The 26,210-nt window shown below is 38.3% G+C and overlaps 1 protein-coding gene across 2 annotated transcripts in view; it reads left to right on the forward strand.

Moving 5' to 3' along the window:
* Positions 1-26,210, forward strand: part of ATRN (attractin) — a 143,445-nt gene that overhangs the window by 39,680 nt on the left and 77,555 nt on the right. For both annotated transcript variants that reach the window (XM_081034073.1, XM_081034074.1), the window contains exons 4-11: positions 2,468-2,596; positions 6,298-6,503; positions 8,022-8,190; positions 15,075-15,165; positions 16,067-16,310; positions 17,077-17,260; positions 18,298-18,452; positions 21,064-21,148. In XM_081034073.1, coding sequence (XP_080890199.1) covers positions 2,468-2,596; positions 6,298-6,503; positions 8,022-8,190; positions 15,075-15,165; positions 16,067-16,310; positions 17,077-17,260; positions 18,298-18,452; positions 21,064-21,148 — 1,263 coding nt within the window. The remainder of the gene's footprint in view (positions 1-2,467; positions 2,597-6,297; positions 6,504-8,021; positions 8,191-15,074; positions 15,166-16,066; positions 16,311-17,076; positions 17,261-18,297; positions 18,453-21,063; positions 21,149-26,210) is intronic.

A 26,210-nucleotide genomic window follows, 5' to 3' on the forward strand; every position in this document is an offset into this window, starting at 1 on the left:
GGCCATGTTTGTGTTCATTTGCTCGGTGAAAGTTTATTTTTGTCATAAACCAGTTTTATTTTTATACTGGGAGAAAGCACATTCCAAAGCTGTCACAATTTTAAGTTTTTGAAGCGAAAAGAAGCAAACGCCTGAGTGCCTCTGACAGTGGGAAGCTCATCCCCCTTCTCCAGCATCCTGGTTATCTGTACAGAGGGCCCTCCCGCTCCTTCTGTGACTCTCCATCCTTTCTCCTTCCACCCATCCTACCATTAATCCTATACACGGAGGTGTCCCAGCCACACAAGTAATAAATACCATTAGCCATCACTTGTCGAGCCCTTCCTAGCATGGGACACTGTTGCAGCGCTTCGCGTGCTTTGACAGTATGATTCTCATTGCATCCCTGAGAGTGAGGGGGATAGGAATTCTCTCGTGGTGCATTTGAGGAAGCTGAGGCTCAGAGATGTCAGTGATGTGCCCAGGCATGTGGAGCAAGGATCGCAGCTCATATCTCTGATCCTGAAGCTCTTGCTAGCTTAACAGAGAGTGCAGGGTCTCCCACGTGTGACTGAAGCTCCTGATCCTTTCCTGTGCCAGTATTTCTTATGGGAAAATTGCTCTTGGCACACCTGCTTCTAAGTGGCCCCTCTTTTGCAAGTACTTACTCCTTCAGCATTTCAAAGGGTTCTGGTGTCTAAAAACGATGAAAGTGTGATGATGATTGAAACCTTCATTTAAGTCTCTGATCAAATGTCACCTCTTGCAAGAGAGGCCTTTCCTACCTGCTCTTTCTAAAGTAGCACCTTTTGTTCTTTGTTCGATTTCCCTTCATAGCATTTATCTCTGCCTGGCGTTATATATACATACCTGGTGGGGGCGTGGGCTGTATCTAGGCTTAGTTGTTGTTTTTCTGACACGAACTCCATGAGGGCAGGAACTTCTTCACTGTTGTATTCCTGGTACCTAGAATAGTGCCTTACATATAGTAAGTGCTTAGTAAGTATTTGTTAGTTGAATATATATTATTATAGAAAATGCGTCACTGTTTTGTAAGTCTCATTGAGTGAAAATCCTGTCCCCTCCTCCCCCTCATACCCAGCTTTGTACTCTTCCAGTCCTTTTCATGTGCACATAATGTAAATACATGTAAATGTACACATACACTAGGCCCATTGTTTTGCAGCTTGTTTTTCCCCCCTGCCAATCAGAATGCCTTGATAAGCTCCTTGTTAAGTCCTGCCAGACCTAACAGATATATAATCATTCATTCAACCAACTTCCTGTGGATGAGCATGTAGGATTCTGGTATATTTGTCTTTGTGTGCATGAGCAAGTGTTTCTTCTACAAGTAAATAGAATTGCTAGGTCATAGTGAATGAGCATTTAAGATTTTTATAGGCCCTAAGGTGGGAGTTTACCTGCTGTGTGCCCTCGGAAATCATAGGCTAGTGTGGCTGTGGTCGATGAGTGAAGGAAAGAGAGTAATAGATGAGATGTTTATTCATTGGGTGGGGTTGTGTGTGGAGCAGACTGCATAGTGCCTGGTAAGGATTAAGGCTTTTACAGAGTGAGGTGGTGTGGTGGTAATTGGGCAAAAGAGGTGAGCATGAAGAAATGCCGAAGGCAATATAGAGAAGATGATTAACCTCAGGAGTATAAAAGAAACTCAGAATCACAATTTAAAAAATCACTTTTCACTTCTTAAATTAGCTAAGCTAAAATAGGACTGGAAATCCTCCTTGTTGGCAGGGTGAAGTAGGATGGACCCTTTCATTCTTTATTGATGGGATTTCAAGTCGGCGTATCTCTGCCGAAAAGCAAGTTGGTATTATGGATCAAGAGCCTTAAAGCTATCATTTAGACCCTTTAACTGAGTAATTCTTTTCCTCTCCAGGCACCCAACAAATATTGTATGCTGGGCTCTGAGTGAGATCCTAAAAGCAGTGAAGGAACTTTTAGTAACACAAGAAATGCTTATGGTATATTATTTGTAAAATAGAATATAAGATGTAATATGGTATCAATTAGGCAAAGAAAATACATCAGAATGCTAATAGTGTTGGGATTATGGGTATTTGTTTATCAAGCTTATTTATTTATACTTTTACTTTTCATGTCTTGATAGTGAATATTCGGCATTCATCATCTCATAAAGTTTGTTACTGTCTGTGATGGAGGTTTACTCAGTTTTTCAAAGAAGCATTATAAAAAGTTCTATACAAAAAATAAAAATCTCAATAAAATATAACCCGGAATAAAGGAGAGCCTAGCAAAAGATTCACATCTGTTCCTCAGAGGATCCAGAACAATAGGATAATAGGGTAGCACCATGCATTTATCACACATTCATCACAGGAATTTCCCCCTTTCGTGGAAGTGGTTTTTTTAAATTGTAAGGATGAATTCCATCTCTGAATTTTGTCTGTCATCATGTGATGTGTCTGTAATTGTGCCTCCCTTTACAAGAAATGTGTTTTCATTTCAGCGGCCTCATCGTTCCCGAGAGAGATGGCAATGAGACTGTCCCCGAGGTTGTTGCCACATCAGGTTATGCCCTGCTGCATTTTTTTAGTGATGCTGCTTATAATTTGACTGGATTTAATATAACTTACAAGTAAGATATTTAAGTCTAATATTTGTGATTGTATTCAAAAGACCATGCACTTTGTTTTAACAATAATAATGACTAACATATATTGAGGGCTTACAGCGTGCCAGGCATTGCACTGAGCAGTTTGCATGGATTTTTCTCCTTTAAATTGAAAAAACAACAAAAACTCAGTGAGGTACGGCAATGTTTTTCTACTCATTTTATAATTGAGGAAACGGGTAGGAAACGGTAAACTGTCAAATGGTGGGACTACAGTTTCAACCAGGTCTTGCTGCTGTTGAGCTTCTCCTGGAATAGAGGGCATTTAGATGGATAGAAATATTGGGGATTTTGCTAAGTATAATTTAACAAATAGTAGTTTTCGTGTACTGGTGTTATAGTTGGCCCATTGAGGACAACTTAGTTGAGGTTACAAAGGAAATGTAGACAGGGAGACTTAGGCAGCTTTTGGAATTTGTTGCGATAGGAGAGAGACTAACTTGTGTCTTTTCTTTTTTTCCTCTTAAGAAATGTTTCTTTTTGTAAGTAAATTCATAAAATGCTATATAAAAGTGATTTGTGATCAAGAGCTTCTGTGGCCCACAAAGCCTAAAATACTATTTGGCCTTTTACAGAGTAAATTTGCCAGCTCCTGGCCTAGGCAGTAACCTCCACTGGTAACCTTTATGTTGAGTTCATTTTCTGCCCATTTTCTTCTCAGGATCTCAGTGTTCATTCAGGCCAATTTAAAGCCATCTCTGTCATGATTGGTATGGTGATTCAGTTTTTCAGGCGCCTAGGGTTTGTGACTTGGCAGCCTAGGCAGCTTATCACAGGTCCAGCAAGGTGTTTTTTAGGGACACAGGCAGGCACAAAGGCTGAGGGGAGAGGCTGATGAGTTTGGTTGGGTCCATGTGAGACGTCTAAGCAGGGCATTGCTATTTGGATCTAGAACTCAGAATTGTTGTCAGGGCTGGGGATATCATCTGGGACTCATTGACACACGGACAGTGACTGACTGGCCTTTGGGGCATGTGCAGAGCAAGGAGAAGGCAGCTAAGGGACAAAGGAATTCCAGTGGCTTTTTTGTCACAAGCCCAGAGAAGAAAGTCTCAAGGAGGAAGCTGATAGCTATGAGGTTGAGTAAGCAAAGGAGGCCCTAGGTCACCTTCGCTGGGGAGGGTGGAGTCGGGCCTGGTGGGGACACAGTTCAGGATGGAAGGTTAGACAGTCATGGCGCTGAGAGTGGGACACTGCAGAATTCCCTCTCTGAAGGGGAGACGTGGGTTTAGGCCAGGGCTTCTGAAACTTCACAGGCACAGGGATCTTCTGAAGGGCTTATTAAGACCCAGATTCCTGGGTCCTACCCAGAGACTGTAGTTCAGTATAGCTGGGGCCTGAGAATCTGTATTTCTGATGAGCTCCTGGGTGATGCTGCTGCCGCCTGTCTGTGGGCCACATTCTGAGTAGCACTGAGCTACTCATCCAGGGCCCATTCTGGGTTCCCTATAGGTTCCTAGGTCAGGGGCTAGAGGGCACAGGCTTCACTGTTACATGGCCCCTCACGGTAGCAGCCCTGGGGGAGAAGAGAAACTCCAGGGAGGGAGCACTCCAGGAGAGAAGGCAATTCAGGCACCCCTCGACATTGGAAGGGCTTTGCCCATTGTCACTGGAGAGCTCTTCTTCTACCCCTATAGCCAGTATCTTTCCCAGGACTGCAGGTGTCTCTTACTCTAATTGGCATGGGGGAAAGCCTTGATCCTCCCCTGGGGACCAGAATTAGTATTTGTTAAACGAAGGAATGAAGAAGTTATCGTAAATTGTATTAGCTTTGTGGTTCCAAGATCTTTATTCTTTAAAAAAGAGTCCTAAACTGTTTTAGGGGTTCCAGACCCTATGAAAACCCAAATGAAATGATGGTTTTCATTCCCAGAAAAACACCCAGGAGCACATACATAAAGCACTATCATTCATTTCCCAATGTCCTCAGGTTGCACTGAATCCCAGCTTTGGACTGACTTCAGCTGGAGGACCCTTTAGACTTACACCCACAGTTACTCAGGTGTTTGTTAATTTTCTTTTAAAAGAAGAATGAAAAAGGTTATGTTTTATTTTCACACAAATTGGCACTCCATTTTATGTCTCATGCCGAGTCATATTTTAAGCACAGAAAATTAGACTAATTTTCTCATTATTTCAGTTTAGACAGGTATACAAGCAGATGCTTTGATGTATTACCTGCCATTTTTCACGTTTTAGAGATTCAAAACTAAATCTTACGGTTTGAGATGTAACTCACTGTTGTAAAGAGTGTTCAGTATTATTTCTGGCACTTGAAGTAAACCTATCCCTGAAGGCATTTGAGTGGAGAGGTTGAGATTCAAGGAGAAGTTGAAGTTATCCTTTCCCTCCTTCAGTTTAAAAGGTGTTATGTGTTACCTCCTCCTCCATGTTTTACAATAACATTAAGTTTTGGTTATGTGCTACTCCCTCATGTATGGTTAATAAGCATGTCTGTAGGACGTTGACATGTGCTTAGTGTAAGGCTAAGTTTGAGCACATAATGGAAATGCTTTACCTCAGTTTTCTTTTAGGCCATGAAGTGTGATTATTATAGCCATTTCAGCATAACAAATCCAATCTGTAATTTAGACTATCTTTTGTAAACTTTGTCTTGCAAGTCTTTTTTCTTAATAAAAATGAAATTGGCCTTCACTGAAGCTTTACTTATACGTATGTATTATTATATAGAGGCAATAGGCCCCACTTTCTAGAGGCCTGCAAGAATGTCATTCAGCTTTATAACTGAATATTTATTCTTTTTACTGGAGTTTGAAAGGTAGGCATATGCATTTATTATAATTATAATATGGGTTATAAAAATACTATATATAAATATTTACAAAATTTTATTATAAATATATCATGAACTGATATTTGGGTGTAGGCATGAACATTAATTAGCTTGTTTTTGTAACTGATTCCTGCTATTCTGACGTGCTTTGCTACCACATTTCTTTTTGGTTTTCTTTACAGGTCTTCTAAGAAATCTACACTCTGAAAGTATCTTAACAGTTTGGTTATCCTTCCCCTTTTAAAAATCTGAATTATGTCTTTTCAAAGTGCTGTCAATACAATTATCTTAAGTCACATTATTATGAGACATAGTTAAACTCCTGTGTTAAGTTCAACTGGCCTTCCCTTTTTTGCCATCTGAAATGAGTAGATAAACTTACTGAGGAATTTTAAACATACCAACCTGGGCAATATAATCTTTAACAAATTCCATAACCTTTCGGAGACTATCCAGAAAGATACGTATATACCATAAGGATGGTAGTGTATTGTTGGCAGCTTGTTTTATCCTTTTCCTCTCCAAACTTGCAAGCATGCATTTGGTAGTTTTGTGATGCTCAGCATTTATGGTCTACCAAGAATAGATGGTCATCCTACCCTGAGAAGCTAAGGCTCTCTTCTCTCTTTGTAATTTCTTTAACTTGCTCTTCTTTGGAGAATCCAAAAAGGTCAATTTGATTTCATTACTTGCCCTAGCTATGCAGTCAGTGTTGTATGACCCCATTTAGGCTGAATGGTAAGTACTGCATTTATGCTTGTGAATGAACCGGAGACAGTGGGATTCGGAAACCTTATGGGGGAGGAAGTTCTACTAAGTTATTGCAAGTGTTGCTTTGTGTTGATTTCATTTTCTCCCACTGTTTTTATAGTTTTGACATGTGTCCGAATAATTGCTCAGGCCGTGGAGAATGTAAGATCAGTAATAGCAGCAACACTGTTCAATGTGAATGTTCTGAAAACTGGAAAGGTGAAGCATGTGACATTCCTCACTGTGTAAATAACTGTGGTTTTCCTCATCGAGGCACCTGCAATTCAAGTGATGTTAGAGGATGTGCCTGCTTTTCAGAGTGGCAGGGTAGGAGTTTCTTTCATTTTTCTTCCAACTTACAGTATATTCCTGGTTTAGGAAGTTGTAGATTGGCCCTAGCATTTATGCCATTTATGTTAGTCAAATATCAGCTAATGTTTAACTTTTCACATCTCTTTATTGAGCTTCTTACAAATCTTTGAATTTCATAGATGTGTGATTGTGGTCTCTAGAATTGTGGAGGGGTTTGACATTCTTTGCAATTCATTCATGAAAGCTGGGAGAACTTGGTCTCAAGCCATAAGAAGACATACTAGCAGAGAACCAAGCTGGGAGGTGGGACAAGTGCTGACAATAATGGTATCTCTTCAGCAACTTTCAATAAATTCAGAGAAAATTGGGGTCAATTAGTAGAATTCTAAAGCAGTCAGCTAGCTAATGGAATTATCTGCAGATAAAAATTATTAAAGAAGCTTTAGTAAATTCTTTAAGGGGGGAGTGATAATAGCTGTTGCTGATTTTCTTTTTTTCTTTTTTAAAGATTTCTTTTTATTTGGGAAGGGGAACAGGACTTTATTGGAGAACAGTATGTATTTCCAGGACTTTTATTGGGGAACAGTGTGTTTTTTCCAAGGCCCATCAGTTCTAAGTCAGGTTGTTATCCTTTCAGTCTTAGTTGTGGAGGGTGCAGCTGAGCTCCAAATCCAGTTGCCGTTTTTGTTTGTTTTTTTCCAATCTACTTGGGGGGAAGGTAGGGACGGCACGCAGCCCACCATCCCTTGCAGGAGTCGAACTGGCAACCTTGTTGTTGAGAGCATGTGCTCTTAACCAGCTGAGCCATCCGGCCACCTGGGACACCTGGGAGCTCAGCGGCAGCTCGTTGTCTTCACTGTAGTAGTTGTGGAGGGCGCAGCTCACTGGCCCATGTGGGAATCGAACCAGCAAGTCTCAGAGCTTGCACTCTAACCAACTGAGCCATCCGGCCGCCCCTGTTGCTGATTTTCTTTATACATTTACCCTTCCCTCATATCTCTTATTTTGAAAGGAAATGTGCTTGTTTAGATGCTTTAGTTTGTTCAATGTAGCTGACATCAAGGAGTTAATTAAAATATTTGAGTACCTACCACTGTGCAAATGTAGCAGAAGCCAAACCTCCCAAGAATGGAGTTTCTTGATTTTTCAGGAAATGCATAATTTGTGTTATTACTCCCAGGACTAGTCTTTACATTTTAATCCTAAAGTTTTCATTTCAATCCTAGTAATTTCTTTGTCCACTCTTTCCTCTGAGGGCTGTTTAAGCAAGTGTTTCATTACTGAAAAATCCTAACCTGGATATGGTCAGATTGTCATTAGAACGTATGTGATTTTGAATTTTATGAGAGATTACTGCTGGTCACTAGCTTTGAGTAAATTAAAAGCACAAATTAAAGGAATTTGTCTGATATTTAGATGCTAAAGGAAAGACTAAATATTCTTTAGACATTTATTACATTTAGATGATTAAAACTTGAAATGCAGTAATTCTAAAGCTGCATTTTGTGAAGTTAATTTATTATGTTTTATTAGGTCCTGGATGTTCAATTCCTGTGCCAGCTAACCAGTCATTTTGGACTCAAGAAGAATATTCTAATCTAAAGCTCCCCAGAGCCTCTCACAAAGCAGTGGTCAATGGAAATATAATGTGGGTTGTTGGAGGATATATGTTCAACCACTCAGATTTCAGCATGGTTCTAGCGTAAGTGGTTTTAAATACTTTTGCAAGAAGCTTAGTTTTTCATTTTGAAAATTTATAAATTAGTGATAAGCAAAAAGAAATAATCAGTAATTTCATGACCTGGGGAAAAATCCCTGTTAATAATATGTTGTAGTAGTCCAGACTTTTTTTTGACATATTCTTAGTTTTTGCGATCGGAAGCCACAAAGAATTCATTGTAGTAAGCAATAATTCATCTTTTCCAGATACTATCTTGTATATTTTACTTTAGGTACGTATAGTAAGTTCTCTATAATTAGGGGATTAGTTTATCTCTTCATTTTATTAACATATTTATAGATCAAATGGCTTGCATTTATAGTTGGCTAGTGGAAATAATGCCAATATCTAATACTTTCTAGGGTTCAAGATCTTATTTGCTGGTCCCATGCTGGTCTCATCTTGAAGGGAGAAATACGTTGTCACAGTGAAATTAGCTATGGAGATTGATTTTGGGGAGAAATTTATAATATTACTCATGCTGATTTTGTGTCCTGGCAATGTTTTCTAGGCATTTTCTATTAATGAAGGTTATTAAAAACGAGTATTTGTTCTTTAAGGGATTCTGGAAATATAGCAGTGGTGGCATAGTTTCTGAAGCCTGCCCAAATATACTCATTAAAACCCAGAGAACAACTAGGATAACAGTCAAAAACACGTGGATCGCATCTATAACAGAACTTGGTCAGGTGGGGCTAAGCTGCCAGCTGCAACCCCTGTGTTGTGGTATCAGCATCTGTGCAAGAGTCAGCAAAGGGGAACAGTGGGTCCCCCGCCAGGCTCCAGCACACCTGGAAGACTCTCGGAAGCTCAGCCAGATGCTTTGGGAACAACAGGTAGAATTGGAAAGATTTTGCGTATTCTAGTAATGGGGTGAGTTCAAGGAATCTGTAGTAGGATCTGAAGGGGCTGGAGCAATTTGTACCTTATTAGCTCTCATAACGAACCAGCCAAAGTCTCTTTGCCTGAGAAAATTCCACATGGAGGGCAAACTGCTGGAAATAGAATTCAAATTGAATAAGATAAAGGGCAATAGAGACAAAATAAAAAAAAAGTCTGGTTAACAGGGAGGGGAACAAAGTCAGGAGATTTCAACGAGTAAGCTACTGTGTATTTGACACTACATTACAACACAAGAGTGAGTTAGAGAGCTGAGAAATTAGAAACACTGTCTTAAACCAAGCCTTTTCTGTGAGAAATCATGAAAAAGTAATTTTAAAATTGAGCAACAAAAAATATCAAGGTCAAATTTCATCGAAAGTTATTTCAAGAAAGAGAATAAAGAGTAGACTAATATCCCTTCATACATGAAAGATAGTAGAAAAATATGCTCACAAAACTAAAGAATTCCAAAACAAACTAAACTACAATAAAATGATACAAGACATGAAATATAATCAGAACTAGAAAAATTTAAAAATAAGATGATAGATGTTAGGAAAGAATTTTAAAGTAATTTCAAAATTGAAGACACACCTAGAAGGAACACAGAGTAACTAAATACAACATACACTCCTTTAGAAATAGAATATGAAAAAGAAAATTTTTACACATTTAAAGAAATGAGAAAGTCACTTTCCCCTGTTCTTCGTTATAAGTATTACTAAAAATGCTGGACATTACATATAAAACAAACATGAGAAAACCCTTGTCGTGCGGGGGACCCTGCTCGCTGCGCCATTTGTCGTGCGGGGTGGCCTACGGGGCCTCCATTCCCGCTTCTCACATAAGAACATAGGATATGGCGAGGCCAAAAGGGAACACACATGGAGCCATAGACAGGGGAGTCATACCACTGTAGTCTCACTGGTGGCACTATAGTCTCACTGGAGGCTGGAGTCACACGACCTGCAACCTGCTGTCTCCTTCTCTGCCTGCCAAAAAACCGACTGACCAACCAGCGCGGCCGCGGCAGTTATATCAGTGGCTAATTGGCTAACTGGTTACGGCTGATGGTCAATTAGCCACAGCCGACGGCCATCTACTACCCGGGCCAGCACCTTTCCACGTGAGGCCGAGAGTCTGGAAACTGCTCTCTGGGGCTCTGTCCCCACAACCCTGAAAGTTAGGAAGAAGGACACAGTCTGGTGAGGAACTTCTGGACCCAAAAAAATGACATATTGGTAGGTTCCAAGAGTTTTCCTTTTGTCCCATATATGTGAAATGCCAATCTGGAAATGCCAATGGGCACCAGCTGGCAATCTGGAAATGCCAGTAGGCACCACCTGAAGAAACCCTGGGGAAAACCTGTTCTACCTAGCCCAATGACCAGGAAAGGAACAGCTTAGCAAGACAGAAAACTTTTAGACAATAACCACTCTACTCCAAACACCACAGAAAGAACTATGACCCCACCCCAAACCCTGCCAGAGTCTGAGTGAAGAGTTTAGATTTCCACCCTTGCCAGGATGTAGTGAGGTGCACTACCTCCCTGCCAGGGTAGTGTTAGAGAAGGCCAGTTAGGGAGCTGGGACATTCTTCTTCACCAGGTGGTAATGAGGCCTTCCCCACCCTTGTGATGTCAGTGGAGACCTTGTGAGGAGCCTGGATTTCTACCTCCACCTGGCAGTAACAGCAGTAATGATTCATCCTTCTTCCCCCGCCACCGGGGTGGTGTCAGAGGAGGCCTCCTCTAACAGAAGATTCAAAGAAGATCCAGCATCTCACATCATACCAGAAATGTTCAGATTTCAGTGGAAAATCATTTGTCATGCTAAGAGCCAGGGAAATCTAAACTGAGAAATGAGAAAAGGCAATCAAGAGATACTAACACTAAGGTGACACAGTCATTGGAATTATATGACTGGATTTTAAAGCAGCCGTTATAAAAATGCTTCAACAAGCACTTATAGAAACATCTGAAACAAATGAAAAACAGAAAGTCTCATCAAAGAAATAGAAGATACAAAGAAACATCAAATGTAAATTTTAGAATTGAAAAACAACCAAAACAAAAATTTCGGTGGATAGGCTCAACCACAGAATGGAGAAGATAGGAAAGAATCAGTGAACTTGAAGGTTCAATAGAGATTCTGCAATGTGAACAGAGAGAAAATAGAATTTTAAAAAATGAACAGAACCTCAGAGACCTGTGGACTATAACAAGAAAACCTTAACATTTCTGTCACCAGAGGAGTCCTGGATGGAGAAGAGAAAGAGAGTCTGTCTAAAAAAGTATTTGAAAACATAGTGGCCAAAAATTGCCCAAATTTGGCAAAAGACGTGCACATATGGATTCAGGAAGCTGGGCAAACTTTCACAATCTCTGACTCCCACGAGGGTTTGCAATCTGTTGATTCTTTCTCATTTCCTCTCTCATTCTTCTGCTCAGCTATCATACTTTGATTTCATTTTTCAGATCTCCATCACATTTTCTCCTATTTTAATTCTCAGCTAATAGCCTTGCTTCCTTTTTCTATTTTGAAAGATAAAGGTTATCAAAAGATATATAACAGTCTATCACTCTTTTCACAACACAGAGAAGCAAACACAAGAGAAGAACATATTGATGCAATAAAATATAAGAAATTCGAAGCACCAAATAAATGCTCCTTCTGGAAGCTGAGTTCAAGATAATGGAATACTGAACAACTAGTTCTAACACCTGGACAAGGAGATAAGCAAAGACAGACTTCAGGATTCAGAAACATGTCTTCCGTGGAGCTGCAGCCATCTCTCAGAAACTCATGGATGGCTGGTGATACAGTGACCATGATGCTGCAAGCACATGTCCACCACCCACGGTGGCCTCGTATTCCAGTTACAGCATCTGGCCATCCAAAGACCACAGCAAAGGTCTGCAGAGACTGCACATGACCCCAACCAGCAGGAGGTACAGAACCATATGAGGCTTTCCACCCAATAATTTGTCCTTTATCCTAAGAGTTTAGTAACTTGATCAAATCAGGTCTTGTCATTGAACAACTATAAAAATTTCCTAATATACATGTGCTAGTCCAAACCTTGTGTTGTTTTCTTCGGGTTATGGGGAACTGCCAGCCCCTTAGTGTCTCTAACAAGCTCTTAGGCTGACATGTTTTTGACTGAGGAGGAGCAAAGTGCATAAAGATACAGATTGGGCACCCACTATGTCACTTGAAAGAGATGTGGATTGAATTATTTGGAGTCTTGTTTCTGTGCTCCCTCTGTTTCTTTCCTCTTTTAATCTTGCATAAACAGGCCTCTGGCTTAAATATCAGATGTAAATGTGTTTTCAGAAGCCTCAGCAGTCCTTCTCAGGAAACACTTGTAGTAGAGTCAGAACTCTACAAAAGTGTTGCAGTGATATGCATTCAATTTCCATGGATGGATTTAAGTTATTTTTACCTTAAGTACAGTATTGTGTTTAAAAAATATATATATTGAAAGAAGATATATATAGAGAGAATGAGGGGGAGAGGGAGGGAGGAAAGAAGGTGTGGGGAAGAAAGAATGAGAATGATTAAGACTTCTTCAGGCTTCCAAGCAGAAAAGCAAACCACGTAAAAGGGAGAAAAATCAGCCATCTCTCATACTGGCCTCAGACTTCTCCGTAGCAAAGTTCAGTAATGTTTAAGGGAGCAGCATCTGCAAAGTTCTGAAGGAAAGAAAGGGTAACCCAAGAATATTATACCCAGCCAAGCTGTCATTCAACTGTAAAGCTAGCAAGCAAATACTATTCTTTTTTTTTTTAATTAAATTTATTGGGGTGACAATTGTTAGTAAATTTACATAGATTTCAGGTGTACAATTCTGTATTACATCGTCTATAAATCCCATTGTGTGTTCACCACCCAGAGTCAGTTCTCCTTCCATCACCATATATTTGAACAAATACTATTCTTAAAGAAAGAATTTAAAGAAAGGAGTACGTATGAGCTTAACTAAAAAAAAGGCTACTAAGCTAAAATCCAGCCAATTCAGAATTAAAGACTGAAGAAGATAAGAGGACTGTGAAGAGATTGATTCAGCTAAAATGTATCACTAGTACTAAATAGCTATAGAAGTATAGAACCGAATGTGAATGTTATGAACCTCGACAATGTAAAAATCATATAGGAGGAAATGTGAGTGCTAAGGTTTTCAACTTTTAAAGCAGGAAGTGAGTCGATTTTGTCCAAAATTAAGTTGTGTGTAACTTTAAAGTGAATTCAACCCCTAAATTTTTCATTTTTAAAAAGAGTAGAATATTCAAACAATACATAAAATAATAGCTGGTGTTAATCTGTGTACTATTCATATTTAATAAATGTCACCATTTGGTAAACTTGTTTCAGATCATGTATAAAATATTTAAGGCAAAAAGAATGGTTTAGAGAAAAATAATGAATACCAATACATTTACCACTCTGGTTAGGAAATAAAGCATTGTTAATATAGTTAAAGACCCCCTCATTCATGCCCCTCCAGAATCCCAGAGATTATCAATATCCTGATTTTGTGGTGTCATTTGTTCATGTATTTTCATACTTATATATAAACATATATTAGAATTAATAAATTTTCTGTTTGTAGTCTTTATAGAAACAGTATGTTGTAGTTCACTTTTTAAGCTTTGAATTGTTTTGAGATTTATGTTGATGATACGTTTGAGTTTATTTTTTGCTTTGTGTAATTCTGTTATATATAATTTGTTAATTTATTTTCTATTAATGAACACTTTTTTCCTTTTTGCTATTATTTTGTGATAAAAACTTTCTTATATTTTGTTTAATATAATAATATTTTTAATAATAAAATAACTTTTATTCAGGGAAATGTATAGAAAATAAATAAACATTTAAAGTATAACAATAGCATTGGTTTCCCTTTGATTTTTTTCTATTAAATTACATAAAAATTTAAATTAACAGTATTTATTAAAAGTATCATCTATAGCATGACCCCCTTTATATAAATATATGTTGTCAAATCTTCTTATGTCTGTATATATGCATAGAAAAATGTCTGAAATGATGTTTATTTAATGTTAATGATACTCATTTTTAGGTGATGAAATGTGGGATCATATTTTAAGATTTTAGCTCTTTATAGTTTTGCATTGGTTACATTTTTCGTAATGAGTATTATGATTTTAATAAGAATAGTGATGTTTTCCTCAAAGAAAATAAAATAAAGTGAATATTCTAAGATATTGAATGTGATTAAGCTGCAATACAAGAGTATAGACGGTTTTCTTTTTGACATTTTTTTTGTATAAAATGTATTCATAATGTAATTGAAATGCTATAATAATAATCTAGCTTTTTAAAAATATGACTTTTAAAAAATCAATTAGATAAAGAAAAGGGAAAGTTAGGGATTTTCTTTTTTTTTTAAAGTAAATTTTATTGGGGAATATTGGGGAACAGTGTGTTTCTCCAGGGCCCATCAGCTCCAAGTCATTGTCCTTCAGTCTAGTTGTGGAGGGCGCAGCTCACTGGCCCATGTGGGAATCGAACCGGCAACCCTGTTGTTCAGAGCTCGTGCTCTAACCAACTGAGCCATTCGGCTGCCCAGGAATTTCCTTTTACTTAATTATCATCCCTTGTTCAGTACCTGTCTTCAATTTCACATGACTAAATGAAGGAAGAATTATAGTAATAAAAGTTTAAGTTTTTGAGTATGATGCTACCTTTAAGTGATTTAGACTGTGTGTAGAGGAGGTTTTCAGGAAGCATTAGATACTCACAGTAGATTTTTCTTTCTTATCCCGAGGGTGTGTAGCCCAGTGCCCCTTCCTGAGTTCTCATGTACACAGTGGGCCCAGATGTTCGGTTTGTTTGCCCAGGTGCCTCCCCATATGCATGGCAGATGTAATGAGCATCTCCAAACTGGATTATATCACAAATAAGAGAGTACAAGATGTTTTGTCGTTTGGGTGAAAATATGATCTGTTTGTTTTGTAGGTATGACCTTGCTTCTAGGGAGTGGCTTGCACTGAATCGTTCTGTGAACAATGTGGTTGTTAGATATGGTCATTCTTTAGCATTATACAAGGTAAAATGTCTCTGTATTCGCTAGAAACTCACCTCTTCCTCAGTGACTTATCATATTATGTGATTGAAAAGCTATTTAGTATTGTTATTTTCCCTAATCTTTTTGATAGTGGTAAAATACACATCACATAAAATTTACCATCTTAACCATTTTTAAGTGTAAAATTCAGTAGTATTAAATACATTCGTACCATAATGTTGTGCAACAATCACCACCATCCATCTCTGCAACTCTTTTCATCTTGTAAAACTGCCACTCCATGCTCATTAAACAATAGCTCCTCATTCTCCCCTCCCCCCAGCTGCTGACAAGTGCCATTCTACTTTCTGTCTCTATGATTTTGACTTCAGTGTTGGTTTTTAATTGGGAGGAAAACTTTCTGTTTGGGGAGGGTATATAGTTTGCTAATGTATAAGCAGAAGTTAAAGCTGAAACTAATTTAACCTGAGAGGTTTTAATGGATTCAAATTGTACTGGGATATTATGATTGTGGTACTAAATGGTTAAAAATTAATATAGTATAGATTAGTGTTTATGTTCATTAGCAAGATTAGCCAAGAACAGCCACATTGCAATATAACTGAACAATCATTTTCATTCCCTTGTTTTTGTGGTTTATGGTAGGATGAGAGAACTTTTCAGCTTTATTTTTCCAAGTCATTTTATTACTATAAAAGATCTTGTGTGAGGAAGTCCAAGAAAAGTGGCGAAATGTTAGGAGATATAGATATGATTTATTTTGTTCTCTTTGCCATCTTTTTCCTAGTATTTTACTGAAAGATGCATTTTACTAACACTTTTTAAGCTAAGCATAATATTGTGGTTTTGGATTGCTGCTTTACTGTTCTCAGATTTGATCCTTTCAATGTTTTATAGAATTTTATTCACATTTTTTCCCTAGGATAAAATTTACATGTATGGAGGAAAAATTGATTCAACAGGGAATGTGACCAATGAATTGAGAGTGTTTCATATTCATAATGAATCATGGGTATTGTTGACCCCTAAAGCAAAGGAGCAGTATGCAGTGGTTGGGCACTCGGCACACATTGTCACTTTGAAATCTGGACGAGTGGTCATGCTGGTCATCTTTGGTCACTGCCCTCTTTATGGATATATAAGCAATGTACAGGAATATGACTTGAGTGAGTATATATTCTCCAGTGGATTTTTTTGAGTGTCACATTTAAAACCTTTACCCTTATGACTATGACTTGTTTAACAAGATTCAGCCTAACCTTAACTCAGTACTTTATCTTGAAATGCAGTTAACATTGGTGTATTACTAGTGACATTCAGATTATTGATGCTGTTGTGTAGTATAGATTTGTTAATGTCAATATGGCAAAGAGCCAGAGATGGCACTAAATGCTTTAGGTGTTGAAAACGAAATAAGTAAGTAAATAAATACATAAAAGTGTTCAAACAAATATTCTGAAGAAAAAAGGTATGTGGATAGCCCTTTAGAAATTGGTTTAAGGGAGTGTAATTACTCCTTAGTATGTAATCTTTCCTTTGGTTAAATTTTATTTTATCTCTTGTTGTAGAGTAGGAGTACCAGCTATCATTGATATTTTGAGAGAGTAGGCCCATGAAGTCCATCTTTGTATTGGTCAATAAAGGTCATGGGGAATTGAGGGGAAGTGTTCAACTAAGGGGAATCTGAGTCTTGTAAATTTAATGTAATTCTTTTTCTACATGGCATATTAGAACATCGTAACCTTTCACAGATTAAGTTTGGCCGCCTGACTTTGTTATAAGTTTTATGTGGTCTTCCTTTAAAAATAAAAAGATAAATGAAAGTTGTCTGTATCAAGCCTCCTGAAATCTCTTGTCCTAAGCTATTTGGTAATTTTAAATGTTAGAGAGGAGGAGCCTGCAACATTTGCCTTTAACTGTTTTCCTGTTCAGATAAGAACACGTGGAGTATATTACATACCCAGGGCGCCCTTGTCCAAGGGGGCTATGGCCACAGCAGTGTCTATGACGATGGGACCAGGGCCCTGTATGTTCATGGAGGTTACAAGGCTTTCAGCGCCAATAAATACCGGCTCGCAGATGATCTCTACAGATATGACGTGGACACACATATGTGGTGGGTGCTTTTTCTTGAGCTTTCAGATTAAGGTGTGAATTCTGGCACTCGCTGGGAAAATATGGTGCTGTATTTTTGTTTACAGGCCTAGCAAGTAATTCTTTTCAGTATTATAAATAGAGAAATTAGGCAGTGGGCAGAAGGTAATAAAATAGTATTTATTTTGTTGCATTATTCCATAATTTTGTAGCAGGTTGATTAGAAAATGCTTAGTATTTTTTGACTGGTTTTCAATTTTCATACACTCAGTACCACTGTAAAATTTTAGCTCTTCAGAGACCTGAGGAATAAATTATTCTACGTAGCTGAGTTTATGCACACTGTTGTAATTAAGTAGACTATATCTGTTTTTTAACTTTTCTTGATGACTAAAGTATCATCATTGGGGTCAGTTATTGGGGTCAGTGTCATTCCGTAAAATCATCAGACAGAGACGGTCTCGGTGCCTAAAAGATTAGCACTCTCTTCACTCTGAACTATATATTGGTCTATATAAAGGATGCTAATTATAATAAATGCAAAACACATTTGAGTTAATGAAATAATGTAATTATAAAACAATTGTTTCTCTTCTTTCTTTTCGTAGTTCCCTACATATTTGAGACCATGCTATGGATGCCATTATATGTTCTGTCTGTCATTAAAAGTGTCCTTTTTGCTGTGTAATACTCCATCGTGTGGGTATACTGAGCCTGTACAGTTGGAAGTTTTGGTTTCTAGCTTTTGTCCTATTGATAAAGCATTGTGCGTAGGCTTCTGTCTGTATTTCACATAGTTTCTACCCAGAAACTGGAATTATAAGTTCACAGGCATGACCATTTTTAAGGCTTTTAATATATTTTGTCACAATTCTCATAGGTCTTTAAGATTTTACATGTTTGTTTGTTGTTGAGAAAGTTACTAATATATGGGGAAAATTCCAAAGTATTTGCACATTTGGGTCTGAAAATAAAATGCTTATGTTTGTATTAGCAAATAGGTGATACATATTCTAAAAAACTAACCTTGTGTTTATTATTTTTAAATAAACTCGAAAGGACCATTCTTAAGGACAGCCGATTTTTCCGTTACTTGCACACAGCTGTGATAGTGAGTGGAACCATGCTGGTGTTTGGGGGAAACACACACAATGACACATCCATGAGCCATGGTGCCAAATGCTTTTCTTCAGATTTCATGGCTTATGACATTGGTAAGTTTCCCAAAGCCACTTTTTATCTTCAAGAGTCTTCTTTGTTTATAAGTAAGATTTTAAAGGAAACAAAATATTGCAGGTTAAAAATGGTCAGGCCATTTCAAAGAGGCCTGAGCAGTATTTTTAATATTAATTTGACATTGTTACATCTATTAAAAAGCATTACTTCTATATTATTTTTGAAGTCACTCCTTTAATCGGTTGAATGTTAATTTTTGAGCATGAGTTGGGATAACTGGGATCGTATGTGTTACAAATGCCTTACTTAGTAGTGTCATGTAGTTGTTGACCACCAGCAGCATTGTGTTAAGTTGGTTTAAGTATATAGCTTTATCTCATTCCTTAGAAACTGTTTTCACATTTTAAAAAAAGTTTTGGTGTGGTAGTATATTTAACCAGAAGAGGGCAGTATTTGTTCACGCAAAACAAGGAATAAATAAATAAAAAATACTAGGCGTTCTCTTATATAAATATCATCAGATGTTCATTTTTGTGCCAGCCCCTGAGCTGAACATTGGGGATTGTAAGATGAATAAGTTACAGCTCTTGGCCTCATAGTGGGGGAAGCAGAGAACTAAGCACACAGTATAATTGCAATTCAAGTGGTACTCGCTCTGAGATGAATATATGAGAGCACCTATGGACATCCCTTAACTTATGGGGGTAAGGGTTGTGGTCAGGGAAAGCCTTCTCGAGGAGGGGCTGTCCAGGCTGTGTCCTGGGGAACACTAGGAAGTCAGCGAGACAAAATTAGGCAGGACTTCTCAGGTAAAGGACTCCCATGTGCAGAGACAGAGAGGCGGAAAGAGACCATGCCACATAGATCCTTGGGACCTGTGAGTGGTTAGTTTGGACTGTGTCTTAGCAGCACATCGTGGAGGAGTGGCTTCAAGTGGAACTAGAAAACCAAGCAGCTATCAGACTGGTCAGATCTTGAGGGCCCTCTTATGTCATGCTGAGGAGCTTGGGCTATTTGAAGAATCTTAACAGAAGAGGTGACAGAATCCTATTTGTGTTTTAGAGGCATCTCTTTGTGGCATTATGGTGAGTGGTTGGGAAGGGGCATGATGGGAGACGAAGGCTGTTGCTCTGCGCTGAGGAGGGTTTGAACCAAGGCTGTGGAAATGTCAGCGAGAACGAAGAGAGCTAAATGGGTTTGAGAACTACTGGGGCATGTTTTAAGAGAGATGAAAGCATCTTTACTCCAGGTGTCTAGTGTGGACCATGGTAGATGGTGCTTTTTACCAAAGCTGGAAATAGAAGGAGAAGAACAGGGCCTGGTAGGAGGCAAGTAAACTGAGTTTGGGCGCATGTTCAGCTGGTGGTTACTGTGAGATGGAGTGATACAGAAATCAGTGGGAAGCTCCAGGAGGCAGTGAACTTCTGTAGGGAGCATGTGTCATCAGGGATGAGCAAAGAGCCAGGAGACAGATGGATAAAGAAGTGGGAAAGGGAATGGAGACTATGAAACCACGTCAGAGGAGTAGGAGGAAGGTGAGGCCGGGTTGGTGACCTGCGAGGATACAGTGAATGGCTACAGAGGGATTAAAACAAGGACTGGAGGGTCTTTCAGATACAGCAACAAAGAAGTCATTTTTACCCTGCAGACAAGGAGGAGTCGTCCAGATTGCAGGAGGCTAAAAAATATGTAAAGTGAGATCTATGCAGTGAATGTTGACTATTTTAATTAGGAAAACTTACCTGTGAAGGGAAGAAAAGGGGTAAGTTGAGTGCCCCCTTGGGCATGTTTAAATGCTGTGGTGAAAGCCAGGTGCATTAAGAGGAGGGGGTCCCTGCCACACTGTGGTTTTAGGGAAGGAAGCAAGGTGGGTGGGCAGGAAGCCAGAAGAGCTGATGGCCTCTGTTCTTCCTGAGACCACAGAATCTAGGCTGGGTCAGAGAAGGAAGGGAAAGCTGTTGTTGTCAAGGTTGAATAAAGATCTGGACTGGTAGAAGGAAGAACCTTTGCTTAGTGGGTGTGAATGTCCAAGTATCTCAGAGAAGGAGACAGAGAGTGTGAAATTTGGCCTTGGCGGGGGTTAGCAGCACCAGCTGACGGTAGGGTCCAGAAGAGAAGTTACTAGTGTGGATCAGAACAAAAGAAAATTACTAGATTTAAGGGATCTAGGAAAGGACTTCTAAAAAATAAGATAAAGTATGAAATTTTTTGTTTTCAGTTTTAATTTTGCACCTGTATTTTCCTGTTTCAGCTACCGTTTGGGCAAGTCAGTATAGAGTAGGAAATAATTATGGAACCTCCATGTTTTATTTTCACCAGCTTTGAAAAATGTAAAATTTGCTTAAGTTAAAAAACATTCTGGTAGATAAAATTGATAAGCAACAGAGTTCGTGGTGTGGGTGTTGGATGTTGGATCCGACATTCACTAATGGATGTTGGAGACATTTACTAATTAGGATTGCCTTTCTTTCATGCCCTGCTGTTCTACTGCTACTGCATTTTACCTCAGAAATAATGGTGTGACTCAGAAAGAGCGAGAGACACATTTTATAAAGTTGTGTTTGTTACAGTGTTCGTCCCAAAGAAAATGGCAGTTCCTATTGATTATGAAGGGCAGTCCCTTCTGAAAAGTGTTTTTCTTGCTCCTAGCTTGTGATCGCTGGTCAGTACTTCCCAGACCTGATCTCCACCATGACGTCAACAGATTTGGCCATTCAGCAGTCTTATATAACAGGTAACTCGAGAAGTGCTTGCTTCTTTTCTCTTGTGTCTAAAATGAAAATGAAGTAAAATATAAGGTAGGATTGGATTTATATATTATTTTCAGGATTTCCTCATCTTGTTAGTTTGTCACAGAATTATGTAGGGATGAATGTCCTGATTTATATTTAAAATGTTTGATATGGATTGGAATTACTTCTAATGCCTTGTTCATTAGAATGTAGGAGTATGCTGTTTAGTATTGTCTGAATGCATGGGACAACAAAGATTATGTGCAGTTACTGTCTTATGGCCTCTTCTCTTTGTTACCATTTGCAAATAGCAAACCTTATCTTAGGTTGTCAAGTTCCTTGTAGTTGTATCTGAGTGAGAAGGAGAGATTTGAAAAAAACGGTAAGAGGGCACTTCAGATGGGGTGTAGGTAGAGGAACAGAAATGGGGAGACTGTGAAGCTTTATATACAAGACTGTCTGTAGTCTGGATAATCTGAAGTCCGCCCCTCGTCTCGTTCCCTCAAAATGCCTGGCGCCAACTAACAGAGCTCTTCAGTCTGCTCCTGGAAAAGACTCTCATATAAGGGAGATGCAGAGTGGTCTTTCTACTTGTTCTTTACAGGATGCTTTAAAGATTTTTGATCTGTTAAACAGCCTAATCATATTATTAATTTTTCTCTTTTTGTTTTTGCTGTTATTACTGTTGTCTACTTCACCTGTAGAAATTTTAGGCCTTATCAGTCCTGAAATTGTTTAAATGCTATGCCTATATGATGTGAGGATTCCTTCTGCTTTCAAAGTTTCTGTTGTGATGATGGGAATCAGATGAAGGTAATTCATCTTGGGTTAGGAAAGATAAGAAAGCAGCATATGTTGGAGATATGAAGGGAGGATGGACAGAATTCCAGTACGTCCATATTGGAAAAAGGTGACATCTTTTATAGAGTAATCACTTAGCTAAAATTTATTACGGTTTTACTATGAGAACTCTTGCAGGTATATAATAAAGCAGAAGGATTTAACTACTTCACTAATTTGAAGTATTATCTTGAATTATAATCTGTTATTTCCTCAGTAAGGAAATCCCAGTTTTCTAAGTGCCTCTTGATTGTTTTCATCTGAAAAGCAGTGGGACCATTTTGACGTCATCTTGCCTATGTGCCTGGCCTCAGCTCTGTTCATCTTTATATTCCTGGTGTTCTCTTAGCACAGGATTTGGCACATAATAGGCATTTGCTAAATGACAGCTGTTACTACAGTGATGATAACTAGCAAATACCTAAGTGGGTCTTCTATTAAAACATTCTGAGGTTTTATACAAACTCAGAAGTTGACAGTTTACCATAAGATATAACTAACGATGAATCAAAATTGGGAGTTGGCTTGCCTGAGTTATAAGAATATTTTTATTTTTGTGTAATTCCAAGGGTGTGTTTGAGCCTCTATGTGAGTGTCTGCGAATATGGCCAGAGTTGGAGGGGCAGGACATGACAAGGGACGCCATGTAGTAGGACACAGTTCACCGAAAGAGAAACTTGGATTGACATGATTTCTTTGTTTTGAATAGTGGTTTTCTTAACAGACCAGCAGCATTGGGTGTTATCCTTGTGGTTTTTGAGGGAGGCAGGAAGAAGAGCGGCTGTGAGACGCTGAGGCTGCCGTAGCTGCAGCTGTTCCTTTCATTTGGCTGCTCCAAGTCTCTTTGAAGAACTCAGCCTACCCTCACGTAGCTGGTGTGTGACTAGATGGACTCAGAATGGCTGAGAACACCAGCTGTACTGGGAGCAAGATGGAGCTTATTTGGTTTAAGCAACAAATTGACTAGTTGAATCTAGACTGCGTAATGTGATACTAAGCAAGCCAATCGTGAGGTTAAAAATTAAAACTGCTGTTCGTTTTTGGTTATTGAGATGTGTCAGTTGTCAGATATAGTAACGAATACTTAGTTTTAGTTTTTTAGTCCTTGGTTGATTTGAGGGAAATTGAGGCACAGTGAGAATGAATTACTTAATACTTCATTGTGGGTTAACATCAATCTTCGTGGCATTTCAGTCTCAGAGTTGGAAGAGATCCTTGAAATCGTCTGTTCCAAACTCCCACTTAATGTAAGGCATTCCTTTTAAACATGGTCAGGGCTGGTGAACATGCCTACTAAAGAAGACAACCCTTTAAACATGTCAAGGAAGGGAAAACTCACCCAAGAAGGGGGCTCCAGTTATTAGCAAGCTCTCCTTTGTAGTATCAGGAATCCGCTTCTCTGTATCTTCTGCCTATTGATCTTACTTCTGTTCTTTAACTCTTTGCAACAGAAGCACAAAATCCTCTGCCACGCAAAGCTTCCTCTGATATTTAAGGGTAGTGGTGTCTCACCTGTCTACACAGCCCGGGCCTAATTCCTTCTTCAGGTTCTAATCTGGCACAGTGTTTGGCAGGTTTGAGGTCCCGTGAACATCACACAAGAGGCACAGAGACACCAGGTGTGTGGCAGATATGGCCCGTGGTACTCTATTACAAACTGCATCACTTTGATAACCTGTGGCTTTGGTCTCCACAATAGTATTTTAAAACCTTTCCCTGGACCTATTGTATAATACAGTTGCTTTTGTTTTAAATATGTGTGATTCTACATGTGTGGCCTATTAATAGATTTATTGAGATATGAGTGGTATACGCAGTAAACTGAATATATTTACAGTGTATAATTTGATAAATGTTGACATGCATATACAGTTGTGAAATCACCACAATCAAGAAAACATATCCATCACTCACAAAAGTTTTCCTATGCTATTTGTTCAAAAATTTCCCACCTATATTCATGAGAGATATTGCTCTGTAGTTTTCTTGTGATTTCTTTGTCTGGTTATGACTGGATTCAGAATAAATTAAGAAACATTCTTTCCCCCTCTGTTTTCTGAAAGAATTTGTAAAGGATTGGTATTACTACTTAAATGTTTGATGTTTAGTAGAATTCATCTGGGCCTGGGCTTTTTCTTTGTGGAAAGATTTTAAATTGGTAATTCAATCTCTTGTGATAGGTTTGTCTAGTCACATTTTCTGTTTCTTGTTAAGCAGAGCAGGGTTTACCAGTTTTTTTTTAAATTGTAGTAAAATTTTTATAAGATTTACCATATTAACCATTTTTAAGTGACTGGTTCATTGGCATTAAGTACACTCACATTGTTGTACAGCCATCACCATCCATCTCCAGAACTTTTTTCATCTTGCAAAACAAACTCTCTACCCATTAAACAGTAAGTCCCCGTTCTACCCTTCCCCCGCTTATGGCAACTACTGTTCTACTTTCTATCTCTACGAATTTGATTACTTTAGGTACCTTATATAAGTGGAATTATATAGTATTTGTCCTGCTGTGACTGGCGTATTTCACTTAGCATAATATCTTCAAGGTTCATTTATCCATGTTGTAGCATGTGTCAGAATTTCTTTCATTTTTAAAGCTGGATAGTATTCCATTGTGTGTGTATGTATGTATAGTGTGTGTGCGTCCATGCCACATTTTGTTTTTCCATTCATCTGTTGATGGACACTTGGGTTGCCTCTACCTTTTGGCTACTGTGAATACTGCTGCTATGAACTTGGGTATACAAATATCTGTTCGAGTCCCAGCTATCAATTCTTTTGGGTCTATACCCAGAAGTGGAATTGCTGGATCATACTGTAATTCTACTTTAAAATTTTTTGAAGAGCTAGTCAGGTTTTATTTATTTATTTATTTATTTATTAGTTTCAAGTGCACAAAACAAAGTAATACTTAGACGTTTATCATTTATATCCCTCACAATGTGTCAACCCCCCCTCCCCCAATCTACTATCCCTCTGACATGGCACACAGCCATTACATTTCCACTGTCTCTATTCCTAATGCTGTACTCCACTTCTTGTAAGTATATACATACATATATACATACATATATATATGTATATATACATATATACATACATACACACACACACACACACACACACACACACATATATACTTGTAGTTGACATTCATTATTGTTCAGCTTCAGCTTCAGGTGTAAAGCGCAGTGATCAGGCATCTACATCATCCCTAATGAGACAAGTGTCCTTCAGATACCCTACAAAATCTTTATAACATTATTGATTACATTCCCCAAATTAACTTTTGTAACCCCATGGTAATCCTGTGGTTACCAACTGTGCTTTTTAATCCCCTCACTTTCTCCCTTATCCCAACCCCCCCCACATCTAGCAACCCTCAGTTTTTCCTCTATGTCTCCGAAACTGTTTCTGATTAGTTCATTCACTTATTCGCTTCTTTAGATTCCACATATAAGTGAGATCATACGGTATTTGTCAGTTTTGATAATATTTTTCTTGGCAGGATTTTATGTTGACAAATTTCTGCCTATTATTGATTTCTAATTTAATTCCATTGTGGTGGTCAGAGAACATACTCTGATGATTTCCTTATCTAAAAAATTTATTGAGTTTTTTGATAGTCTAGCATATGGTCTACCCAGGAGAATGTTGCACATGCACTTGAAAACAATATGTATGCTGCTGCTGTTAGGTGGAGTGTTCTATAGATGGCAAGCCAAGTTGGTTGATAATATTGTTCAAGTGTTCTGTATCCTTGCATATTTTATGTTTTGTCTCTCCATTATTGACACTGAGATATTGAAGGCTCCAACTATTATTGTTACTTTAGTATTTCTCTTAAGACAGGACTGCTAGCAAAGAATTCTCTTTGCTTATCTGGGAATTTCAACTTTATATTTGAAGGATAGTTTTGTTGGATAGAGAATTCTTATTTGACACTTTCTTTCCACACTTTTCACTGTGTCATCCCTCTGCCTTCTAAGAGCCTCCATTGTTTTTGAGCCATTAATCTTCATGTGACTCTCTTGTATGTGATGAGTTGTCTTACTTTTGTTACTTTCAAGATTTTCTTTGTTTTGGGCTGTCAGCAGTTTGATTAGAATGTATATAAGTGTGGATCTTTTTGTGTTAATCTTGGAGTTTGTTGAGATTTATGGATGAAATTTTCATCAAATTTGGGGAAGTTTTCAGCCATTATTTCTTTAAATGTGT

This window comes from Rhinolophus hipposideros (assembly GCF_964194185.1).
Source record: "Rhinolophus hipposideros genome assembly, chromosome: 22".
In the NCBI taxonomy this organism is placed as follows: Eukaryota; Metazoa; Chordata; class Mammalia; order Chiroptera; family Rhinolophidae; genus Rhinolophus; species Rhinolophus hipposideros.